General features: G+C 46.1%; 1 protein-coding gene across 1 annotated transcript in view; it reads right to left on the minus strand.

Moving 5' to 3' along the window:
• astn1 (astrotactin 1) overlaps positions 1-24,780 on the minus strand; it is a 2,710,576-nt gene that overhangs the window by 620,068 nt on the left and 2,065,728 nt on the right. The window contains exon 14 of the mRNA XM_078561790.1: positions 17,664-17,791. Within this exon, the coding sequence (XP_078417916.1) occupies positions 17,664-17,791 (128 nt within the window). The remainder of the gene's footprint in view (positions 1-17,663; positions 17,792-24,780) is intronic.

Below are 24,780 nucleotides of genomic sequence, written 5' to 3' on the forward strand. Positions count from 1 at the left end.
AGTCGATTGCACCCTGGACGCAGGGGAACCCAACAATTGCTGCAAAGCGTCTGGCTTGCTCTGTCTGGCTGGTCTCGTCCATACAGTAATGAATAAATGTCATTATCTGCCTGAACAGAGCTTCAGTCACCAGCTTAATGCAACTGTGGACAGCTGATTGGGAGACACCACGCAGATCCCCCACTGACCCCTGGAAAGAGCTAGAAGCATAGAAGTTGAGGGCCATTGTGACCTACAGGGCCACTGGTATGGGGTTTCCACCCATACAGTTGGAGGTGATCTCAGGCCCAATCATCTGACAAATGGAGGTCACGGTCTCCCTGGAGAGGCGGAGCCTCCTTTGGCGCTGCACCTCGGACATATTGAGGTAGCTGCATTGCTGCCTGTAAACCCTGGTAGTAGGATAGTGGCATCTTCTGCAGCCCCTTCCACCTTGGACTCCCTGATGGCCCTGCACCCCTTGTGCCTGTGCCTGTCCTCCCACAGGTCCCTACCCTGGAAGCTGCACTGGGACACCTGGCCTCTCTACCTTCTGCCCCTCTTTTCTACTGAAATCACTGGGGTCCTTGGAGACACCAAGGAATCCTGAAATGAAGCCTAGAAATGCTAACAATTAAGCCCTGAACAGAGATGAAGCTGTCATGTTCAAATACGCAATGAACAGCAAACTATCTAATAAACTCTTCACTACTCACATTGACAATGCTGCTGACCCTTTTTATCCCGCCCTTGGATGAGGTTTTGCAAAATGTGGGCTGCCCACCTGTCTGTTTTGCCCATGTGACAAGCGCAAAATTGCTCGGGCAATGTTAAATTGGGTTGAATTTGGTTTTTAGTGGCCTCTTAAATTGATGGCAGCTGCGTCTCCGACACCCGCGCGCGTCCGCTAACCTGAAGATTGCGCGCATGCGGGATGACATCGGGACGCTCGTCCGACATCTTCTCGTGCTATATTACGCCCGATCGGGTTGGGCGCATGCCCGGCCACGAGATGTAAAACACTGCCCAATGATTCTGTGATTCTTGTGACACTGAGGAAATGTTCAAAGTAAATTATGATGAGCTGAAATGTTCGGGTATCAAGCCTCTCACTGCTGAGTCAGAAGGGTTCAAGCCCTACTCCACAACTTAATCACTAAACTTAGCTGAGGCAGTTGGTGAAATACTGAGGGAATGCTGATATGTTTCATTATATATGTTTGGCTGAGAGCCCAGACATCTATTCAAATAACAGAACACCTGCACTCTAGAGGAATCGTTGTTTGATTGACAGTTCAGGCTCTTTGATCTCCATGGTAAATTTCACGATGTTTGTTGACTTAAGTCAAGTGATTTTAAATGTTTGTGGTTTGGAGTTTTTGGAATGATTGACACTTTAATTAGCTTGCCATCCAGACTTGTTTCCATATAAGTAAAGTGATCAATGGATTACATTTTTTCAAAGTTTTTTTTACATGCACCACTTTACACTGTAGTGTTTATTGGGTCTAGAAAGCTTACAGTGGGTCAACGGGCATGGAAATGCCAGATCCTGGCGTTGGGGCATGAGGGGCCTGAGCGGGTGAGTGGAAAGGCAGGGCCTGGCATAAGGCACATGAGGGGGCACAGGAGGCTGGTGAGAGGCATGAGGTGGCATGGATGGGGCATGGGGAGGGTTTGGAGGGTGAAGATGGGGTGAGAGGTTTGGCCTTTTGTGTTTTTGTTTCCACTGCGAGAAAGTCTCATGGCACTGAGGCCGGCCTTTTAAACATCCTGCCTTGGCATCCAGCAGCCCCTGTGGCTGCCTCCGCACTTCTTCCTGTGTCGGCTGGCCTGACTCTGACTCGCAGCCGGCCACCATCAATGAAGGCAGGCACTTTCACCTGAGGCATGCAGGATGAGCTGGGAGTTTTCCCGACTCCCCTTATCCACCTCGTGAATGAAAGTCCAGGCCGTTAACCCTGTTTCTCTCTCCACAGACGCTGCCTGACCTGCCGTGTTTTTCCAGCACTTTCTGGTTTTTTTTTCAGACTTCCAGCAGCCTCAGTATTTTGCTTTCACAAACAATCTAATTGGTCATTATCTCAGTGCTGTCTGTGGGAACTTGCTGGATGCAGGTTGTGAGCAGTGACATTACTTCAAAATTAAATCATTGGCTGTGAGCTCATTGGAAAATCCCGAGGTTATGAAAGCAACCATATTTTGTTTTCTAATCTTTAGTAACTTGTTTTTTTTTTAAAAGGCAACATACAGCAAAATAGGTTCTATTTTTAAACCAAATTATTGACAGTCATGCTTAATGAGCGACACTAAGTAGGTCTGGTATCAGTCTGCATGAATATCACTAACCATGAGGCTTAAATAAACTCTTGTCTAAACCACTTTTGTTCATTTGTCTTCATTGTAATGGTGAAAGCAGGAAAGAATTAATACAAAGCAGCTTCTGTTTATTGCTTTGTTTTTATGTTGATGGCCTGATTCACACATCCAGTGGGTTGCAGAAATAGTCGCAGCTTAAAAGGATTTGGATGTACCACACAATAATCCCCTGCAACGCCAGGCAATCTTCCTAGCTTCACAACATCGCAGTTTAATTATGTACGGTGCTGCACTTTTATTTCTGGTGGCTGTTATTTTGTTCTAGACGAAGTATAATGGTTCACACTGTCCATAACTCCAGTTATTGCTATTTCTATGGGTTTAAATGTGTAATGACTCTTGCTGAGATTATTTCAATGAGTTTGAATCTGTCTCAGTTTAAAGAAGGGAAAAATAAACTGTATTTATAGAGTGCCTTTCATGGCCTCCAAGTGGCTCAAGGCACTTTGTAGATAATGAAGTCCTTTTTATTGTTCAGGAGTGTAATCACTCCAGTAATTTGGCAGGCAATTTGTGGACAAATCCCACAAACAGTGATGAGATAACATGCAGATAATCTGTTTAAACTGTTAGTTACAGGATCGTTGTAGACACAGAGAACTGCCCTACTTGTCTTCGAACAGTGCCATGGGACCTTTTAAATGTGCCTGAGAGAGCACTTCCTCAGTACTGTCAGCCTGAAAAAAAAACTCTCCATTCTCCGAAACACACCTTGACAGTACAGCATGGCAGTTATTCCTTTTATGTTACTTTGTGTAGGAAGTTATTTGGGAATATATGTAAAGGAGGTTGGTGACGATTACAAAACCAGGGCCCTGTGCTCTGGACTTTTGGCTGGCTCACTGCGGAGGGGCCGGAGTGTCTGAATGTCATGGAAAGACGTCACACCCGTTTTGTGCCTCAATGGTCTGTAGTAATTGAAAGTATAGCCTTTCCTCCTGCCTATCAGGGGTCATGTGATTGTTCTTGGAGGCTCCGACCAATGAGCCCTAAGCGTGGGTAATCCGGGGGTGTGGGGAAGGTGGGTGGGGGGGAGCGGGGTGGTCGGACTTTCTTGTCGAGGACCTGGTTCAAGCATGCAGCATCTGAAAAGCTCTCTATAATAAAGTTATCTGTTTCTTGTTGAAACCTGTCCAGTGCGTCAAGTCATTATATTTGGCGATGAGTGAAAAATAGCTCCGATGCTGCACCTTGCCCTTGTGAAAGTGAATGCATCAATTCTTTAGAAAAAAGAAAAGACTACTCACCAGTCATGCCACTCTTCAGCAGAATTGATCCTTACATTGCCATTATGGAAGGCTGGAGCCAGTATGTAGAGTGCTTTGGTTTTCATTTCATAGCAAACAAAATGACCATGGAGGAGAAGCAGAAAGCAATCCTTTTGAGTGTATGTGGCAGTAAGACATACAATCTCATTCGCAGTCTGATGGCCCCAAACGTGCCCAATTCTAAGTGATTTAATGAATTAGTAGACCTTGTGAAGATGCATTTCCAGCCAACGCCATCCATAATAATGCAGAGGTTTAAGTTTAATTCCAGAGTTAGGGCCCTGGGAGAGTCCATCACAACCTATGTGGTGAAGCTGAAGCAGCTGACTGAACACTGTGACTTCGGCGAGACACTCACTGTATGTGGTGTACCTACACCACATGGACTGCAGCGGTTCGAGAAGGCAGCTCACCACCACCTTCTCAAGGGCAACTAGGGATGGGCAATAAATGCTGGTCCAGCCAGCGAAGCCCACATCCTGTGAATCAATTTTTTAAAAAATGCTGCGGCGCCGATTAGTTTGTGGAGTTCACAACGACGCCATTCAGCACCGTCTACTGGCAAATGTCAACGTCGACTTGAAGCACGCATGGAAATATCCCTCGCCTTGGAAAGTGCTGCGAGAGACTCGCAGGCTTTACAACACGTACAACATGGTGCTGTTCTTCGTGCAGGGCTGGAACCTACTGTCAGGCATGGCACAAAAACCAGAGACACAGCAGCAAAGCGAGAGGCAATGTCCGCTGTTAGAAAAATAAAAAGGTCTAGTAGATACATTTCAGCAGCGACTCCAAGGTTAATCTGTTATAGATGTGGGGGTCACCATGCACTGTACACCTGCAGATTCAAGGAGGCTGAATGCCATTACTGCCGTAAGATAGGTCTCATAATAAAGCAATGCAGGGCGAAATTGAAACAGCCCGTAAGGCAGCAAACCAATATGATTGAATTGAATAATATAACAGAACCTGAAGCTGCCGATACCAACATTTATTGCCTGTACAATGTCACTGCTGTAAAACCAAACCTATCACTGTCACAATACAAGTTAATGGGAAGCCACTAATAATGGAGGTAGATATGGGAGCCTTAACCACAGTGGTGGGAGAGCACACTTCAAATACCTTAATGAAGGTACCCAACCACTGAATCTGGAGCAAACAACAACTCAATTGAAGACATACACTGGAGAATCCATTCGGTACAGGGCTTCACCACCTGTGTCCTATAGGCAACTGACAGCCCAGTCTTCTGGGCCCAGACTGGTTACAAAAAACCAAGCTTGACTGGTCTGAAATATTTCACTTGAGAACAGGAGGAGTTCCTGAACTGCTCAGGAAATACGACAGTGTATTTTGGGATGAGTTAGGAGAATTGAAGGACCTTCACAGGCTGTAAGTATCCCTCAGATCAGAGTTGGTTCCTCTGGAAAATCATGAAGAGAAACGAAATGAGTTTAGTGTCACTCTGAACAAACTGAAGAAACAGTTGGCAGAGAAGACTCAACTATGTTCAAAATTCCAGGAGGAAGCCAAGAGAAACAAGGAAGAGACTGAAGAGCTGAAGAATAAGCTGAAGGAAACAAAAGAGGCATTAGAAGGAAAAGTCGTGGAGCGTTCCAAGATGCGAGTGGATAATGAGGCCATGGGTAGCTCAACTACCGAACTGAGCCAAGTTAAGATTTCACCAGAGAGAAATTTTGCTAACTGTGAAATCAAAATGAAGGACAAGACAAAACTCAGTGGCAAACAGAAAAAGAAAAGACAGAAATCAGATCAGAAAGGCCAATTGACAATATCTCCAGAACCCTCTCCACAGCTGAGAAGGGTTATTCCCAGCTAGGAAAGGAAGGTCGATCGGTGGTATTCAGAGTGAAGGAATTCTGCCAGTACCTACATTGATGACATTTCACCATTGCGTCAGACCATAAACCATTAATGGGTTTATTCAGTGAGGAAAAGGCCATTCCGCCAATAGCATCAGCAAGAATTCAACATTGGGATTTAATATTATCTGCATATTAGTACACCTTTATCCTGACTTGCATGTTGCAAATGCTGACGCACTCGGTCATCTCCTGTTACCCAGATAGCATTGTACATGCTCCTGTTCTACAAAAAGTTGTGCTAGTACTGAATTTCTTGGATTCTTCACCTGTGTGTGCGAAGCAAGTTAGAAATTGGACGAACAGAGATCCAATTTTGTCGAAACTCCGAGACCTTGTATTGCAAGGTTGGTCAAATTTACCAGTGTCAGAAGAGATGAGACCATTCCATGCCCGAGAAACAGAGTTAAGTTGTCAAGATGTAATCTTGTGGTGGAAATCAAGAGTCACAAGGAAGAGAACCACTCTCGACAGAGCTTCACCAGGCATATCAAAGATGAAAATGCTTGTACGAAGCTATGTCTGGTGGCCAGGCATTGACAATGACATTGAAAGCATGGTCAAGCACTGTCTCCATTGTCAGCAACTACAGAAATTGCCTGTTTCAGCTCCACAGCATCCGTGGAAGTGGCCTGTTCGACCCTGGGTTAGACTGCATATTGATTATGTGGGGCCATTCTTAGCTACCATGTTTTTATTGATCATAGATGTGTATTCTAAATGGATGGATGTGTATAAATTCAGATCGCTGACATCGAGCACGACTATCAATGTTTTAGTATACTTGGCCGACCGGAAGTCATCGTTCCGGGTAACACTACAGTGTTTACCAATACAGAGTTTCAGAGATTCATGAGTTTAAATGGAATCAGTCACATTAAAACAGCTCCGTACCATTCCTGAAGTCATTATGTCTTTCCCAGCTTATTACTGAGATGGACAAAAGTACGTGACTGTTGCATGCATAGGCTGTTGCTATTCCAAACTGACACTTATTTAAGAGAGATGTGTAAACCAGAAAGATAGGCATTGCCACAAGCTACTTATATATTTGCATTTTAGCAAATTTAGGCTGTTAGTCATTGCAAAGTTATATTAAAAAAGTAATTGATCCTCTTACAGCTCTTCCACACTTTGTTCAGCTAATCCTGAACTCTGATTTTTGATTCAGACAGGATTTCTGTTAACCTTAACATGAATTTCCATTACTTCAACTACACTGAAGTTTGTACAACTTGCTTCCTAGAGCATATCTGCCTCATACAGACAGTTCATCTTGGACAGGCAGTCCAATCTGTAGAGAAAAATTTTGTAATATATTGTTCTTAGAAAGGTGAGACGACACCTCGAGTATTGGGTTGTAGTATTGGTCCCTTTACTTAAGGAGGGGCAAACTTGCATTGGAAGCAGAATAGAGAAGGTTCACTAGGCTGATCCCTGAGATGAAAGGGTTTTCCAGTGAAGAAAGATTGAGCAGGTTGGGCCTATACTCACTGGGATTTAGAAGAGTGAGAGGTGACCTTATTGAAACATATAAGATTCTGAGGGGGCTTGACAGGGTAGATGCTGAGGTAATGTTTCCCCCATGGGGGTAGATAGAACTAGGGGGCACAGTTTAAAAACAAGGGGTCTCCCATTTAAAAGATGAGGAAGAATCCCTTCTCTCAGAGGGTCTTTAACCTTTGACATTTTCTTCCACAGAGAACAGTGGAGGCTGGGTCATTGAGTATATTCAAGACTGAGTTAGGCAGATTTTTGATCAACAAGGGAATCAAGGGTAATGGGAGACAGGCAGGAAAATGGTGTTAAGGCCACAATCAGATCAGCCATGATCTTATTGAATGGCAGAGCAGGCTCAAGGGGCCGAATGGCCTATTCCTGCTCCTATTTCTTATTTTCTTACGTCTCAGCATAGGTTATCTGGATGAGTGATAGTCAAGGATGATGATGATGGAGACGGAATGTGCAATGTTGGACCTATGTATCAATTACATTGGTTTCACCCCATTGTGTGAACAATAAAATACAGTGATACTGACATCACATGACTGAAACTGGCTGAAGAGAGAGCAAATACCTTATTAATCCATAAGGGCAGCCCAGTGGGTCAGTCTGGGCTACGGAGACTAGAGAGAAGCCATATCTCATCCAGCACAAAGGAACCTGTCTCAAAAGTCACTTGAGGCAGAGAATAAGGACTTATTTGTTTTACCTACAAAGCTATATTTCTTCACTATAGGAGCTCAGCCACAGTTTCATCTGAAACAGCCAGAAACCTCCAACTTCCATTGTCTCTGGTGAAACAAGAGAGAATCCTTCAGACCTGCAGTGTTTCAACCACCATCTTAAGGACTGTGTAAACAAATGACCTACTTCATTTTACTCTGTTAGTAGCCTAAATGCATATTATATCTTTAGAAATCATATTGTGTGTGAGTGTCTATGTGTGTTTGCGGAGTGAGTGTTTTGTTGTTTTTACATTTCAGGTGTTGTAGAAAATAAGCGTTTATCCTTCCTTTTGACCTAAACTTACACAAAAGCCTGCTCGTGTCTGTTATTTAAAGTCACGGCAGTCAAGGAATTAAAACACTCCTTCTCCAAAATACATCTTGGGCAGAATTTTGCCCTTGATGGGCGGGCGGGCCCCCCCGGCTTGGCGGCAGGCGGGCAGCTGATCGCCGCCACCAACACGGGCCCTGCCGCCATTTTGAGTGGGCGGGTCAATGAAGGCCCGCCCAGCGTGTCACCCGACGGGAAGCGCTGTGCACTTCCTGTGCGGGCGGGAGGAGGGATTCCCCAATGTGCATGCTCGTGAAAGAGCGCACTGCTCCCTGAGACAAAGTGCTGCCTCAAGGAGATTGCTGAAAGGCTGGCAAACATAAAAAACAGAACAATAAAAAATTCATTAACATGTCCCCCTCATGTGAAAATGTCACACGACATGTTAATGAAATAAACAAAAACTTTATTAAACGTTTTTAAAACCATTATCAAACCTCATCCCGCCACTGGATAAGGTTTGTAAAAAAATCACTTACTCACCTGCCCGTCGGGCCCGTGCGCCGACCCAAAGTTCACACGGGCCCCTGAAAGTCCTGGCCCATTGCAGAGTTAAGGGCCTTAACAAGGCCTTTAATTAATGGCGGGCGCGCGTCCCGCTGCCTAGCCCGCCCGCCGACCGAAATATCGCGATGCCGCGTGCTGACATCGGGACGCTCGCGCGATGTCAGCGCGCGACATTTCAAGCGCTGGCGTGCGGGCTCCGCCACCCACATGCCAGCCAGAAGATTCTGCCCCTTGTTGAAGTCAGCTGAGAGGTGAGAAAAAGGGGAAAATTATGCCACATCTCTCCCCATCAATGACATTCTTCCTTCACCAGTTTATATCCACACACTTCAAATTATGGAGATATTTTTCATGCTGTAGTTTACATTAATGTTTTAGTTCCCTCTCCCTATCAGGACAAGGCCATACGCAAATGGCTTATTCACTTATATGAGCAGAATTTGTTCCGTATCGTTTTAAAACTGTAATCAGCAAAAATTCTAAACCTTTTCTGACATTAGCCAGAACTATTTTTTGTCAATTTATATCTATGTTTACATCTCAAATTTCTTTTGCTTTTGCCTGGTGAAGTTTCAGTTCTTTCAAAGGGTACTTACGAATGGTTCCTTCTTAATTCCACATGATAGAATCATGCTTTCCTCAGTCAGGAATATCGAGTGTCAAGGTCACTACAGAGCTTCTGCTAGACTGCCTCATGAAAGCTCCCCCACTGTGAGACTACAGAAAGTAATAGGGTGGCATTTCCACATTACCTATTGATGTAGAATGACCTGGAAGCATTCAACACATCGATATACAGAATCATGAGAAATCAGATGTGTAAATTGCTAACCAGTCTTCATAAAGTTACCACGAGCTGCAACGGGACCAGCATCACACCCTTTAAAGTGGCTGTCTGCAAGTTGGCACCAACCCAATCACACACTGCTGTGCATGTGCTGTCTCCAGAGTGCAAGTAAACTTATTATAAAATAGCTCTTGTCAGTAAATTGTCTTGTATAATCTACTGTTTGCAATGTGCAAATGAGATTGTTGGCGAGCTGAAAGTAACTATTTTGATGGATGTCTTGTAATTTCACCCGTGGGTTATTTTGCTATTGCATGCAGACTCTGAGGTTTGTGGTGTACAGGTTCCATTTTATCTTTTTTGTATCTCAGTTTTCCCATTGTTTGGCTCAGAACCGAATGACCAAGTCTTCTGACGACGGTCAATGAACAGGCCTTTTTTGGGGGAAACCTATGGGAAGTTGGTGCGTCAAATTTACCAATCTATTCATCTGAGTGAAGTAATATACTCCACCTGCAGAACTGTTTAATTAGCCTGCAAACATTATGCTGGCTTTCCAGCTGCTTCTGCACCACGGAAAGGAGCTGCATGGATTCCATAAACTCCTGCTTCCTTGCCTAGATGGATTCGGCTGAGTCATAAAATAAAGAATTTAATGTGGAGCCTATTTGGCCCAACAAGCCCAGTCCTTCCACAGACCATGCTCTGTCATGGATTCAAACCTTTCCATTTAATATCCTGAGGGAATGTTTAGCATGTATACTCTACAAGGCATAAAGATAATCAAATAACTTTCCAGAATATTCATTAAACATTATTCTGCTGCAGTCCAACTGCCAAATATTGTGGCTAATGGGCATTTTCAATCAGTGTCCAAGTTTGGTCAGTGAAGCCCCAGGCTCTGGCCCTCAGTGCCGCCTCAGGCTCTGGCCCTCAATGTGGCCTCAGGCTCTGGCCCTCAATGTGGCCTCAGGCTCTGGCCCTCAGTGTAGCCCCAGGCTCTGGTCCTCAGTCTGGCCCCAGGCTCTGGCCCTCAGTGTGACCCAAGGTTCTGTCCCTAGGTACAGCCCCAAGCTCTGTCCCTATCTATGATCCCAGGCTCTGTCCTTAGGTATGGTCCCAGGCTCTGGTCCTCAGTATGGCCCCGTGCTTTGGTCCTCAGTGTGGCCCTGATGTGCTGTTTCTGAATCCTATTTCCTGGAAGTGAATGAAAGAGTTGAGCAGTCTTGCACACCCTGGCCAGATTTTTACCATTCCCCAGTGGCTATTTGGCAGGTGAGGTGGGGGCATAAAACTGAGCACCACATATCAGCTCTAGCCCACACCCGCTGCAATTTTATCAGCGGGCAGGGGAGGCTGGCACCAAGCATCCAGGTTGCCAAGTGAAACCTGGTGAACTGATGCCTGGCAAGAGATGGGGTGCCTCCTTTTCAAGCCCCCTATGACCACTGGAGGCCCCCAAAGGTAATTCTGCTTGCAGCCCCCACCCTGCCCAACCCTCCCTGCTCACCCCCACCCCCGGATTTCCTCTCCCCACTGCCGTGATGATGCTGCAGTCCTAACAGTGGCCATGGCTCCAATGCACTGCAGGGACAAGAAAGATGCCAGCCACTTGACTGGCCGGCAGCTCTCTGAGGCAGGGCTTTCTCCCCAATGGAGGGGTGGGAGGTGGTTGGAAGGCCCACCTCAAACCAATTAATGGCCTGTCAGCGGTTAAATGGTCATGCGGTGAGCCAGCCAAGCTGGCCGGCACCTTGTCCCCAACACAAAATTCAGCCCCGTGGGGTGGGAGTTCTTGCAAGATCATGAATTCCTGCCTCCAGGATATAATGATAATCGATCACATGCAGTAGGAGAAAGTAGAAGCTGAGTTTGATGTCGTGTGCGGCGCCGAGTACAGTTTTACAGCGAGGAGATTCCACTTGGAGCTGGGTTGTGGTTGGGAGAACTTTGTCTGCATAAATTCGGGGAAACAAACAAGCCAGAAAGGCCTGGAGGATGGGAAAATAAAAGCATGAAATGAAGGAAGTCTCGGCCGATGGTTAGCCGTCGACCTGAAACGCTAACACCTTTTTTTTCCCTCCCACCACAGACGCTGCCAGATCTGCTGAGTGTTTCCAGCGGTTTTTGTTTATATGGTAAAATCTTGGCAACCTCTCCTCATAATTTAATCCTTTAATCCCTGGTATCGTAAAAACATAAACATAGAACTAGGAACGGATCATTCAGCCTTTCGATCATGGCTGATCCTCGATTTCATCTCCACCTTCCTGCACTATACCCTAAGTTCCCTTGGTGTCCAAGAAACTAGTGACCTTTGTCTTGACATACTCAGCGACCGATCGCTCACAGATCTCTGAGGTAGCGGAATACTAAGCCTTTGGGCAAAGAAATTTCTCCTCATCTCGGTCTAAAATTCTGAGGCTGTGACCCTGTGTTCTGGACTCTCCAGCCAGGAGAAATATCCTCCCAGCATCTACCTTATCAAGCTCATTAAGACGAATTAATGTTTCAAACCTGTGACCTTGCACCAGAACCCTGAAACATTAACTGTGTTCCTCTCTGCACAGATGCTGCCAGACCTGCTGAGCATTTCCAGCATTTTCTGTTTTTATATTAGTAGCCGGAAGAATTGATACAGATCCAAAAGCTTGCAGTTTCTCTAATAAAATCATGGTGTGGTGGGGGGGTGGTGGGATCCTCCGTAATTCTTGCCATAATCTTCTGTATTTGAAATGATGGTATTATGTTGGGTGCAGAGCAGCTTTAAACTTTGACAAGTCATTAGTACATTGTGGCCTTAAACTGGAAACTACTTTGGAATTGTCCGCTCTTTTTCTTGAAGCTGGTGGTCATTTTTTATACTTTATAAGCTTTGACCTGGTGAAGGGTTTGTCTTCTGGGTCATCACTCACCCAGGCTTACTACTGATTGGCACATCTCTTCTTGCACACCTAAAGAACTGACAGGGGGGATTAGAGATAAAGGTCAGCTAGCTTTTAGTCGTTAAGAAGGTCTCACCACGATGTAAGGGCAACAACGTACAAAAACCTAAACGGCTTTCCTTCATAGAGCAGAGACAATTAACTCTTTCATTTAGTCATCTAAATTCTGCAGCCTCTACTGATCTTTAAAAGGAAACCAGGGAAAACTCTAGCTAGATGCAAACTAGAAACTATCTAAACTACTTGGATTATGGAAATTGCATGCAAGAGAGGCAGCTTGTGCCATGAGTTATACCTACCAAATTGTATACATTACACTAGATTAGACACTGAGCACAACACTGCCTTGGTCCTAACAACTGTTGATTGTATCTACATCTACCTCTGGGAGGACAACATATTCATTCCTTCAATCAATGTTATTTAGTTTAGTTCCAAACCAAAAGGGTAAACACAATTCCTCTGCATTAATAAGATCCACAGTAACAGTCTGCACTCAAGATCAAAGCAGGGAACATCAATTGCCACGAGTCAGAGAGATATTATCTCCCACATCTCAATAGTCTCTAAGGTGTCATTTTTAAAGAAAGTCAGGAGGAGCGAATTCTGTCCCTTGCGTAAGTGAAATTAAAAGATCTGAATAAAGTCAAGCCAAAAAAGAAAGGCTCATCTTATTATTTTTCAGGCTAAGGAGTCAGATCATGCAGCTAGAAATTTTCCACATCCTCTAAAACACTAATCTCTTTCAGATCAGATCAATTGGCTCATTCACTGCGAGCTAATTCCATGAACTTGAAATAGGTATTTTGTCTATTATTTATGCACATTTACATATATACCAAAGAGGTCCTTTCAAAGGATCAGCAGGAATAGGAGACTGGGGAAACTTATTTTCACTCCATAGCTTTCAGTGCAAACAGCAGGTAATAAAATGCCTCTAATACTAAATGTGTTCAGAGTCAAATTAATAGCTTGCCTTTTCTACCAAGACAAGGCACATGTACTCATATATAATACACAGCAGCTGCAAAGGATATGATACGGGAAGTTGAAAAGCCCACTGGGAGGCTTGGGGACAGATAAGGAAAGGTTAGGCTTTTTTTTATTACCTGAATAAATTACAGGCAGATTAATAGAGCTGAGATTAGGGCGGTAAAGTGTCCCAGATGCAGAGAAAGACTGAAGACTCTACACATGCACCACTGAAAGAGGGCTCCTATTATTCACTACAGCTTCAACCTAAATATCAGGGCCTTATGTAAAACAAAAGAAAACCTGTGAGAGCTACTCACAATATGTTAAGCCCCATAATGAATCAGCAGTGGCTTCAGCTTCAAAAAGTACTGTAAAGTGCATGGGACATCCTGAGGTTGGGAAAGGTGATATATAAATGCAAGTTATTTCTTTTCTCTGTCATGGACAAGAAAATCAGAGTGAAAGTTTGCAATGGTATGGATTGCATTGCAGTGGGGCCAAACACAGCCTCTACCAACACAGCTGATGGAGATGATGCCTGGGGATCACGTTGGATCAAGTGCTCATTACATTCAGTGATTCTGTTGAAGATCATTTCATGCACATTAAGCAGTGCGGCAGGTGTCAGCTGTGGCTCAGTTCATAGCACCCTCGCCTTTGAACCAGAGGGTTGTGGGTGCATGTCCCACTCCCGGAAACCAAGAACTGTGATTGTACTCGAAAGAGTTGCAATCTGTGACTGTTGGTAACTCGAAAGAGTTTCCCTGGTGATTTGGAGGTGTCAGCTGTGGCTCAGTTCATAGCACCCTCGCCTTTGAATCAGAGGGTTGTGGGTTCATATCCCCCTCCCGGAAACCAAGAACTGTGATTGTACTCGAATGAGTTGCAATCTGTGACTGTTGATAACTCGAAAGAGTTAAGCAGTGCGGCTGCTCTGTGAAGTCAGTGAGGCTGCCTGATGTCTGTGTACAAGTAGCGGGAAATAACAGCTTAGGATTGATGCTTCTTCAAAGTGTCTCCAAATGCACGCATAAGCGGTTGTGGAAAATTCTATGTTAGTTCACTAGCTGTTAGCTCCAGGTTTATGTCAGACAAAATAAAACACTCACACATTTGAATGTCCTGTAACTGCTATTGTGTATATCATCACAGTATCATTGAGTTCAGGATCATTTATCTGAACCCCACTGGGACCTGAGAGATAAAACTCACAAGTACTGGTAATAGATCTACGAACCAAAACAAACCAGCCCTATTGACTTTTGTTCTCTGATTAAAAATCAATACATGATCACAGTGTGTAATCCTTATCTCCCTGAATAAACAAGAAACCAACTGCACAGTGGGAAACTTATTAACTTGTTGAGTGAACATAAAACTGCATACACTGCATACTGAGTAATGCTTGGAAAGGCATCGGAAGAGGCAAGCAGAGACCAAAAGCTCAGCTGGCTGAGAAGAGAGTCAGAAAAAAAGGCCAGTCAATCGTGCACCTTCTCAGCCCACTGCCTTCCTCTGCAGCAATTGCCGCAGAGACCGTCATGCCAGGGTGGGTTTCCTGAGCCACACCAGGCAATGCAGACCACCACGCACAAACCATTGCCCCACGTGACAGAAGGCTGCCAATGTAGTGTTATTAAAAACTATCAGCGCCAGGTTTAAAATTATTAATTGAGCTGGTACCTACTGCTTTGTGAGAAGGCAAATTTCTAACTTCTCCCCTTCATGGGTTTGTTCTGATTTTAGTCTTATGACGCTTTGTCCCAGATTACCTCAACAGCAGAAAATAATTCTCTCCAACCAACCTATCAATTTCTTACAAAATCCTGAATGCTTCAACTAAATCATCCCTCAACCTTTTTTATTTCAGAGAATATATGTTCAGTTTGAGTAAGCTCTCCTCAAACTCTAACCCTTCGTGTCCAGGGGCAGAATTTTCCCCCCATCGGGGGAGGGGGCTGGGCGGGGGCGGGCGGGAGTGGGTGCGAACCCGATCGGCGCCCGCGCTCGAGTCCGCGCCACCATTTTACGTGGGCGGGCTAATTAAGGCCCGCCCAGTGTGATGCACACCCGCAAGGTGCTGGGCTCTTCCTGTGCAGGCAGGGGGGATTCCCTGAGTCAGGACCTGCACTCTTTCACGCATGCGCGTGGGAGCGCAGAAATCTCCCTGAGTTAAAGTTTTTCAAAGCTAACAACAAAAAAGAAATTATTATAAGACATGTCCCCTCATGTGACAGTGCCACATGAGCTGGCACATGTCAAGGAACATTAATGGAAAACTTTATTTAATTTATAAAAACTTCATGAAACCTCATACCGCCTGGGCTCTTCACCTGCCCACCAACCTTAAGGTTGGACGGGCAGCTCATTTAACTGTTTTATTTAGTTTTTAACAGGCCTTAATAGGCCTTTGACAGTCCTGCGGGCGGGCAGCTGAACTGAAAATCTAAACGACGCGTGGTGACGTCGGGATGCCCGCCCGACATCACCGTGCATCATTTTACACGAGCCCCCGTTAGCTGACTGTAAAATTCTTCCCCAAGTAAAATGCTGGTGAATCTGCACTGCCCTCCTTCCATGGCCTAAAACACCCTTTCTAAGGTGTAATACCCATAAACAGTATCCAGATGTGTTCCAACCAGGGATTTACACAGCAGTAGCAAAACTTCCTCCTTTATATTCTTGCTCTCTAGTTATAAAGGTTAACATTCCACTATCCGTTTTGATTAGGTTTTAGACCTGACAACTACATTGTAGTGATTTCCAGAGGTGAACTCCGAAGTTTCTTTGGACCTCCAATTTTCACCATTAAAATAACATTCAAATTTTTCGGGTCAAAACAGATACCCTCGCACCTATCTAAACCCACTGGCTTAACCTATCAATGCCTCTTTGTAATTTTACGCTTTCATTACACTACTTGTTATACCACCAATCTTTATGTCAGCATTGGATATATGGATCTTTTTCTGTTATCTAAGTCTGCTTATCTATCTGCTTATCTAAGTAAGTTTATCTAAACTTCCCCTTCTCAACAAACAAAAATGCTGTACAGTACACAGTGAGTAACCAGTGCTTTGCTGAATAAGCATATGCTCCATGCAATAACCCTACAAACACTGCAAAAACAGGGATGATAGACAAAATTAATACCAGATTATTATTTCAAATGAGATCAAATGGAATTCGCTACAGATAATCATAGAATGTATAGGGCTAATCTTGCAAATGCTGTGACAATTGTGTGCATGCCGTAGTTGTGATTAAGAGCAGCTTATACAAACATACAAATAAGGAGTAGGAGTAGGGGCATTTGGCCCCTCGAGCCTGCTCTGCCATTTAATAAGATCGTGGCTGACCTGATAGTAACCTGAAACCTGCATCCCACCTACCCCCGATAACCTATCACCCCCTTGCTTACCAAGAACCTATCCACCTCTGCTTTAAAAATATTCAAAGACTCTGCTTCCATCACCTTTTCAGGGAGGGAGTTCCAAAGACTCACGACCCTGTGAGTGAACAAAAATTCACCTCATCTCTGTTTTAAATGGGTGACCCCTTATTTTAACCCCTTATTACTAATTGGGGAAAGGTTAGGGCACATATTTGAGAACCAGTTTCCACCTGTGTCGGGGGAGAACTGTGTGGAAGTGAAAAGTAGTCTGCACTTATGTTATACTTATTTGATAAAGTAGTTAGAAACTACTTCCTCTGGTGTGGATGTCCAGAAAATATGGGTAAAATGTTATAACTAATCAGCAGTGATGTTAGGAAGCACTTCTTCATATAAAGGGTAGTGGAAATTTCAAACTTTCTCCCCTAAAAAAAAACTGTTGAGGTTGTGGGTCAATTGAAAATTTTAAAACTGAGATGGATAGATTTTTGTTAGGTAAGGGTTTTAAGGGTTACAGATCCACGGTAACTAAACAGAATACAGATACAGAAGAGCCATAACCTTAATGATTGGCAAAACAAGCTCAAGGTGCTGGATATAGCCAATTCCTGCTCCTGTGTTCGTTATAGATACATTCCCCAAATTTCAATAACATTTCTGGCTTGAATGAACTTTGCAAACCCTAAAATGGAAGCCATTTAATATTAGAATGGAATGGTATCACATCTAAATGGCCAATACTAACTGAACCTATGAGGTGAGCAGAACATGGGGCTTTAAAGAAATGTTCAGCTGACTAAATAACAAACTAATGTCTACACTGCAGTCACATTGGTTTCTTGTCTAGTTTGTTCATTCATTCTGTGGCTAAGCAGTACTAATTTGACCAGCGTTGACAAGCAAATGGAGCAAACTAGGAAAAGAACCTGGTTCCATAAGCAAATATGTATAATCATAAAGCAGAAAGTACAGGTTCAGCCTGACCTGTGAGGTAGTCTGGATCAGGTACAGGTTCAGTCAGCTCTTCCTGACACTGGCTTTCACTGGGCAGAGCTGATACAACCATTCCATCGGGCAGCTGCTGTGGGATACCAGTCACAAAATTCTTCAGTCTAAATGAGAGAGAGAAGAAAACAATCCATGATGCAAGCAGTTTGTTGGATATTATAGCTGCAGAGTTAGAAATGTTGATTAATTCATAAATTAAAATAGACAATCACACCGCTCTTCATTTTTGTTTACAATATTTGAATCTTAAAACCAAATATATTTGCTGGATCTGAACATTATGGATTGAATTTGGCCACTTCGGTGGGTACAAGGTAGCTATGGATCAGCTAAGCCATTTGGTCCTTCCTAACTGATCAACAATTTGCCTCTATTGCCCCAGTCATGACTTGAAGCTGTTTCTGAGGGCCCTCTGCAATTTTTAAATATTAAGTCCCAACACACCAGTCCCACACAGATGAGCGTAATCTTACAATCCAACCAGTAGCACTGCAGATCCACTTTTTTGCTGCAGGCTGCCCATACACCTGAGCTTGCACAATGGCTTTCTGAACAGGCACTGTACTTGGTTCAGTGCATCAGCATTCTTACCTTGTACCATGCATGATTCACTAAGATAGCGTGGCAACTTCCTGGACAATTGTGATTTTCTTTTCCAAGTTGCAGATTATGCTGCACTATCCTACTAGGCCAATGAGTGGATGCTGATTTAGAGAAAGGAACTCAGCCTTCTGTATACCCATTTCCTAAGTGGGCTCTTCCACTGGGTCCAAAGGAATCAAAAGATGCAGGGGTAAACGTGCCAAAGCTTTCTCTTAATTCAGGATAAAAGCATATAAAAGTAAAATGGACTTGGAAATATACCCTGCATTACTTGACAGAGAAGCCCATTCTATATAGTTATCACTTTATGTGCATGGAGCTTCCTATTACCAGCCCTAAATTTTTCTTTCATCAGCTTAAAGTTTGTGCCTCATTATAACACTGTCACTAATCCACTTAAAGTAGATTGAACGCTTCTGTAATATTTACTGTTCTAAGTAATTGGATGAGGGCTTCTCCCCAGTTTATTTCTTCATAAGTCAGTCCTGCGGCCCCCTTCATATTGTCCCCTAGACTTGAATGTTTCCATGGAGTCTCATCAGATCTAAACTCTCCTTGTCTTTAGCATCTCCAGATTCGAGTATCACAACGTTTTCCTGCTCAGCCTCAAATCCTCTACCTCCCGTACACTGAAGCTTATCCTAAACTCTGTTGCCTGAATCCTAACCCACAATAACACCCATTCACCCATCAGAACCACCAGTTGTTATGAACTGGGTGAGGAGGAGTGAGTTGACTCCCCTCCTCTTCAGCCCCCTCAATTGGTTGCAACAAAGGCTTTAAAATTTATTTTCCCTGTAAATAAATTTTCCAATCCAAATGTATTTATTTGTTAATAAGGAGCTAATTAAACCAGGTTTTATTGAGTCAAAGAAAGAGTCAGTTTATTAGCTACTAAACCTGAGAAAAAATAATGAAGATGTGACGACACACACACACAGACCAATATCAGAACCAAGAAAGTTAGAGTCCAATCATTACGGACAGGAGGGGGGTTAATTTAAACCACACTAATTTCTCCTCTCATCACACATCCATAAACAGAAAGGTGTTTATGATTTGCTTCCCCCTCTATAAAAGGTGCCATACTTCCAAACCCCTCAGTTTTGGTATGGTCCACTTTTCTATTAATGGCCCCACAGCAAACTCGAGATAGGATGATCTCAAAGGATTAGTTTATTGGCGCACACTCAAATGAGGATATCTCATAGGGATAGAGAAAAGAAAGATTTACAGTGCAGAGGCCACAGAGGTAAGAAATATTGGGCGGAATCGTCCCAGATTTGCACTACGTGTGGTAGCGGGCGGGAGGAAGAATGTTTACCCGCCGGCCGCAATGGCTGCTTTTCATGCCAATTCATCCCAATCCCGCCTCATCATGCATTCCTGGGAAATATGCTGTTTTGCTGGCGGGCGCTCTCCGATTCGCCCGCCATGCCCGTCACCTCGCCACTCACTCACGCCAGGTGCCATATTTAAATTGCAGCCGTGCGCACACCTCTCGGTGCTTCCAGCACAGGACTGCCGCACACAAGACATGGCCCCGAAAGGCAAGATGACTGCAGCCACTCCCCCCACAACACCCGGGTTTAATGATGTGTCCCTCAAACGCCCTTTGGATGCTGTGGAGACCCACCATGATGCCCTCTACCCCCAAGAGGGGCAGCAACATCACCAACCCGGCTTGGGAGGTAGTGGCAGCAGTGATCAGTGCCAACGCCCTGCAAAAGAGGACAGCCACCCAGTGCCAAAAGTGGATGAATGATCTCCTCTATTCTGCTGGTTTTGAGACTCTTCTCATCATTCTCAACTCATACACTCGCAAACCCAGCACACACTCACCGCCAGTTCAAGGGTCATCACCATTCACTCTCTCACACTCACCGTCATTGTCTTCGTCCCGTACATGGGACCACTCACCACCCACACAGGCCAGGCATCCTTATTACTTGGCCTGGCAGTCATCCTACCTACACTTTCTCCATCTGTATTCATGCAGGACAAGCTGGCACACAACAAGAGGGAGAGGTCGCAGACTGGTGGAGGAGTGCCTGAAACCAAGTTCCTCATGGACTTTGAAAACAGAACCATCCAGCTGGCCGGCAACGATCTGGACCATTCCTGTGCTGATGGTGAGGTCGGCTGTGAGTGATGTGTCCAGTTTCACAGGCCACTGCCTTGCACTAATTATCTCCCTCTACTTCCGCAGGCACATCTGGGAAATAGTCAAGGGAGTCCATGACCCAGGTCCTCGACTCAAGCCCCAAAGACCCCTCAGAAGAGAAATCTGCTGAAACCCTCATTGAAGTCCCATCACAGCGCTCACCCACACCCTCCAACAGCGCAGAGACAGACACCTCGTTGGGACCTAGCTTTAGAGTAGCCTCGGGATCACAATCTAGTGAGACCCTCACACTGTCACAGCAGGTGGAGGCAGGAACTTCCCCAGGTCCCCGGCACTCGGAGGACTCCTGGAGGCCAGAAATCTGCTGAGTCCGAGTCAGATGACAAGCCTCTGGACTCGGTCATACCTCAGTTGCTGGAGCTGCAAAGGCTAGCTCAGGAACATCAGGAAGGGATGTCCGCTGCACTCCTCAGATTGCAAGGCACAATGGAGGAGTCCATTCGCCTTCAGTCTGTGGTGATAGCGCCGGCATTCCAACGCACCGAGGTCAACATTGGCAGGAAGGCGGCTGCCATGGAGACCTTGGTCCAGGTCATTGGCCCTGCACTGCTGCACGGGCTGGACTCCATCGCTGACACCATAGTTGGCCTCCAACATTGTCAACGTAAGAGGGGTGTGGTGCAGCTCGATTTCACTCCAGCTTCCCCTTCTCCTCAACGAGTCAGCCAGGGGCTCTCAGGCGCCCATAGGGAGGAGGAACAGCAGGTGCGCACCCCGGGGCCATCCACCCAGGTGACTCCGGGAGTGTCCGGCCCATCCAAATCCCCTCTTCCTATTACCCAGCAGCTCCAGCTCCACAGACCAAGGAGGGTGTCACTGCCATACAGCAGGATCCCAAAAGCAGGCTGAGGCACTTCAGGTCTCAGGCCTCCAGAGGACGCCCATCAAGGTCATCACCTCTGCTGTAGATGTCAAGGGACTACCAAGATGTAGCAGAAGGTTTAAGAAGGTTAAGAAGGTGTAGTTGCACAGCCTGAGCATGGGCGTTAATCACTTGTACATAGTGTTAACTTCATTAATAAACTCTCAAGAATGTCTCCTTGCCAATGGCTCCTTGTTCTGATGAGCAGTGTTCGTGTCACTCAGATGTGAAATCTTGGTCCCTGCACAATATAAAGGCAGGTGTCTCAGTCCAGGGCCTCTTCCCTGTGCTTTGTGCAACCTTCCCAGCACACTGATGGTGCGCCTTCACAGTCACTGATCACATCAGTCATGCCTGTACCTCGATGAGGATTATCATTGCTGCCAGAATGCCCTGGGCCAGTGGTAGAGAGTTCCGTCATTCTCTCTGTGTGGCCCCAGCACCTTTGAGGGGCGGCTGGCCCCCCATCTCACCAGCATCTGTGTCCGGTGACAGTGTGGTCGTGAAGGGTTCAGCTCACAAAGGATGCCATAGGGTCAGGAGAAGTTAAAGTTTCCCCGCTGCATCTCCATAATATGACCTTGTTTACAGAGTGTAAGCGAGATGCCAACAGCCGGACTGGAGTCAGACATTCACATAAGCTGTGGAATGTCAATGGAGATGCCCCACTGCATGTCATCATCATCCTCCTGGAATGTAGGGACTATGGGCATCCGCTACGTCTCCATGACAAGAGCCTTATCACAGAGGGTATGTGCGCTCCCATCAGCCAGACAGGAGTCAAACGTTCACAGATAGGATGTGAGGATCTATGGTGTCTCCTCACCGCATGTCATCATCATCCTCCATAAATCTAGCAGTTATGAGGGCCTCCTGAGTGTGCCTGCCTCGTCAGGCCAGTGCAATGGCCTCATCGCCGTCATCCTCGCCTTTGAGGTTCTCCTCACCCTCATCTGTGCTGACATCTTCCTCATCTGACGAGACCTGCAGCTCCTCTATCTCCTCCTCAGCCAGCTCGTCTCCCCGTTGCAGTGCCAGGTTTTGAAGATCACAGCAGGCAACGATGATGTGTGACACCCCCTGTGGACTATATTGCAGGGCTCCACCAGACCGGTCCAGGCACCGGAGCCTCATTTCCAACATCCCAATGGATCGCTCCACCAAAATGCGAGTTGCAGCGTGAGTCTCATTATACCTTCTCTCTGCTGCAGTCTGAGGCCACCGCACGGGTGTCATCAGTCACATCCTCTGCAGGTAGGCCTTGCCGCTGAGAAGCCAACCCTGCAGCCTCCTTGGACTCTGGAAGACATCAGGGATCTGAGGCCTACTGAGAATGTAGGAGTCATGGACACTCCCTGGGAAGCGTGTGCAGACCTGCAGGGTGCGTTTGTGGTAGTCGCACACCAGCCCCGAACATTCAGCAAGTGGAAACCTTTGTGGTTGATATAGTTGACTGCTTGTTGCCATGGAGATCTGAGTGCCAAGTGAGTGCAGACGATGGCACCCTGCAGCTGTGGGAAGCCTGAGATCTGGGCAAATCCCAGCGCTCTTACACCCTGGATTTCCTGATTCCGGGCAAAATGCACAAAGTTGTGTGTCTTCGCGAGGATGGCATCCACAGTCTCATGGATGCATTTGTAGGTGGCGGCTTGCAGAGGTCACTGTGGAGCCTGAAAGGAGCCACTGGCTTAAAGTTGAGCACCACGGTCACTTTCACAGCCACTGGCAGTGGATGCCCTCCATGTCCCTGTGGCACCAAATCCTGCAGCAGGTGGTAGATGTGACTGATCAGTTCCCTGGACATGCACAGTCTTCGGCAACACTGATTCTCGGTCATCTATTGAAATGACAAGCGCCGTCTGTAGACCTTGGGTCTAGCTAGGCTCCAACCAGTGATAGTTCACCGTGGCTCTTCAGCAGCATGTGCGGGAGCCCCAGCCACTCCTTCTTCCTGAGAGTACTGCCCTTCCTTTTCCCAGCCAGGCATCTCCATCACTCTCTTGTCCTTTGTCTGTAAGCCATGAGGCATCAGCTAGGTCACCAGGCTCCATGCTCCTGATGTGCTCCTCCTGCAGGATGAAAGAGAGAGCCGCATGGGTTAGCTTGGGTGTGCTAAGAACATGTCTTGGTAAAATTTGAAGGCCCCTTAACACATCCCAGAGAGTGCCGGCCACCACTTGGATGGCCAGAGTTTAGTGCTCTGCATGGCTGCCCGAACCCCCACCCACCTCAGCCTCACTCCACCTGACCGATTGGCGGCAGCTTTGCCCACTGGACTGCATGGTGTGCTCTCAGCTCAGGCACAGGCGTTCTCCGAACCTGTGCTGCAAGGCTGCACTGTTCGCTTGAACCATGGGAGAGACTGGTCCACATCTGAGTGATGACAGGGGGCTGTGAGTGCCTCCACCAGTGACTGCTCCATGGCCAGCTTTTGCAAGGAGATTGTACAACATGTCTATCATCCAATAGTTCTGCAGTCCACCAGAACACTCAATGGTTTGCACTCTGTGCCCGAGGGAAGAAAAGCTCTGGAGCATTTGGCGTCACTTTCATGCCTCTGCATTGCTTGAGTGGGCAGATAAGCTAGAGTGTTTGACTCCAAGCATATCAATGTGGCAGCGCCTGAACTGTCTCAACTGTGCAGGAATGGTCACTTTATAAAAGGTTTCCCTAATGCATGGCTGCTTCCTTCACCCCTCCACTCTGCACGTGCTTGTGCACTCCCATCAACTGCAGTGCAGCCCCGCACCCCCCCACCACCCTTCCCACCCAATTTGCCTCAACGGCAGTGCAGCTCTTGTCCCAGCACCGCACTGTCAGCCAGCTGGGAAAATGTGACTCGCCTGAATGTGCAGCGCCTCAACCTTAAGGCCCAACAGGCGACCCTCACGAGCGCTGAGCAACATTACTGTGCACTCACCTCCGAATTCCCCTCGAAGTGCAGCTCATCAGGTGCACACCTTATAAATGCTGAATGTGAAATGTGCTCAGATAATCCAGCATGGGGGGAGGGATGGTTCCAATGAGCTGGGCTGATAATGATGTGCAGGCATATTAGTGTAAAGTTCCCATCATGTGGCGGTGAGAAACATGGCCATTGACAGGCAGAGCAGATAAATGCAAACTGGTCTCACAATGTTGTGAAACCGATTTTTGGCCTTCTTGCCATATTGTCTGCTCACACCCACGATGTCAGCGGGCACGGAAAATTCCACCCATGGGTCCAGAGTCCAGAACCAAAGTCCAATGAGGCATTCCTTCATGGAGGTCAGCAGGCTGAAAATCAATATAATTCACTTTTCCAGTGGCATTGACTTCACATGGTGAGATAGGCATGCAGAGATGTATTAGTTTTGTAGGTGATGGTACAGAAGTTCCACTTGAAACAGTGTAGACAGGGTCAGGTATTCAACCTGGACAGAGCGCCACTTCTGTGATACTGT

This window comes from Cetorhinus maximus, chromosome 17 (assembly GCF_964194155.1).
Source record: "Cetorhinus maximus chromosome 17, sCetMax3.hap1.1, whole genome shotgun sequence".
Taxonomy (NCBI): Eukaryota; Metazoa; Chordata; class Chondrichthyes; order Lamniformes; family Cetorhinidae; genus Cetorhinus; species Cetorhinus maximus.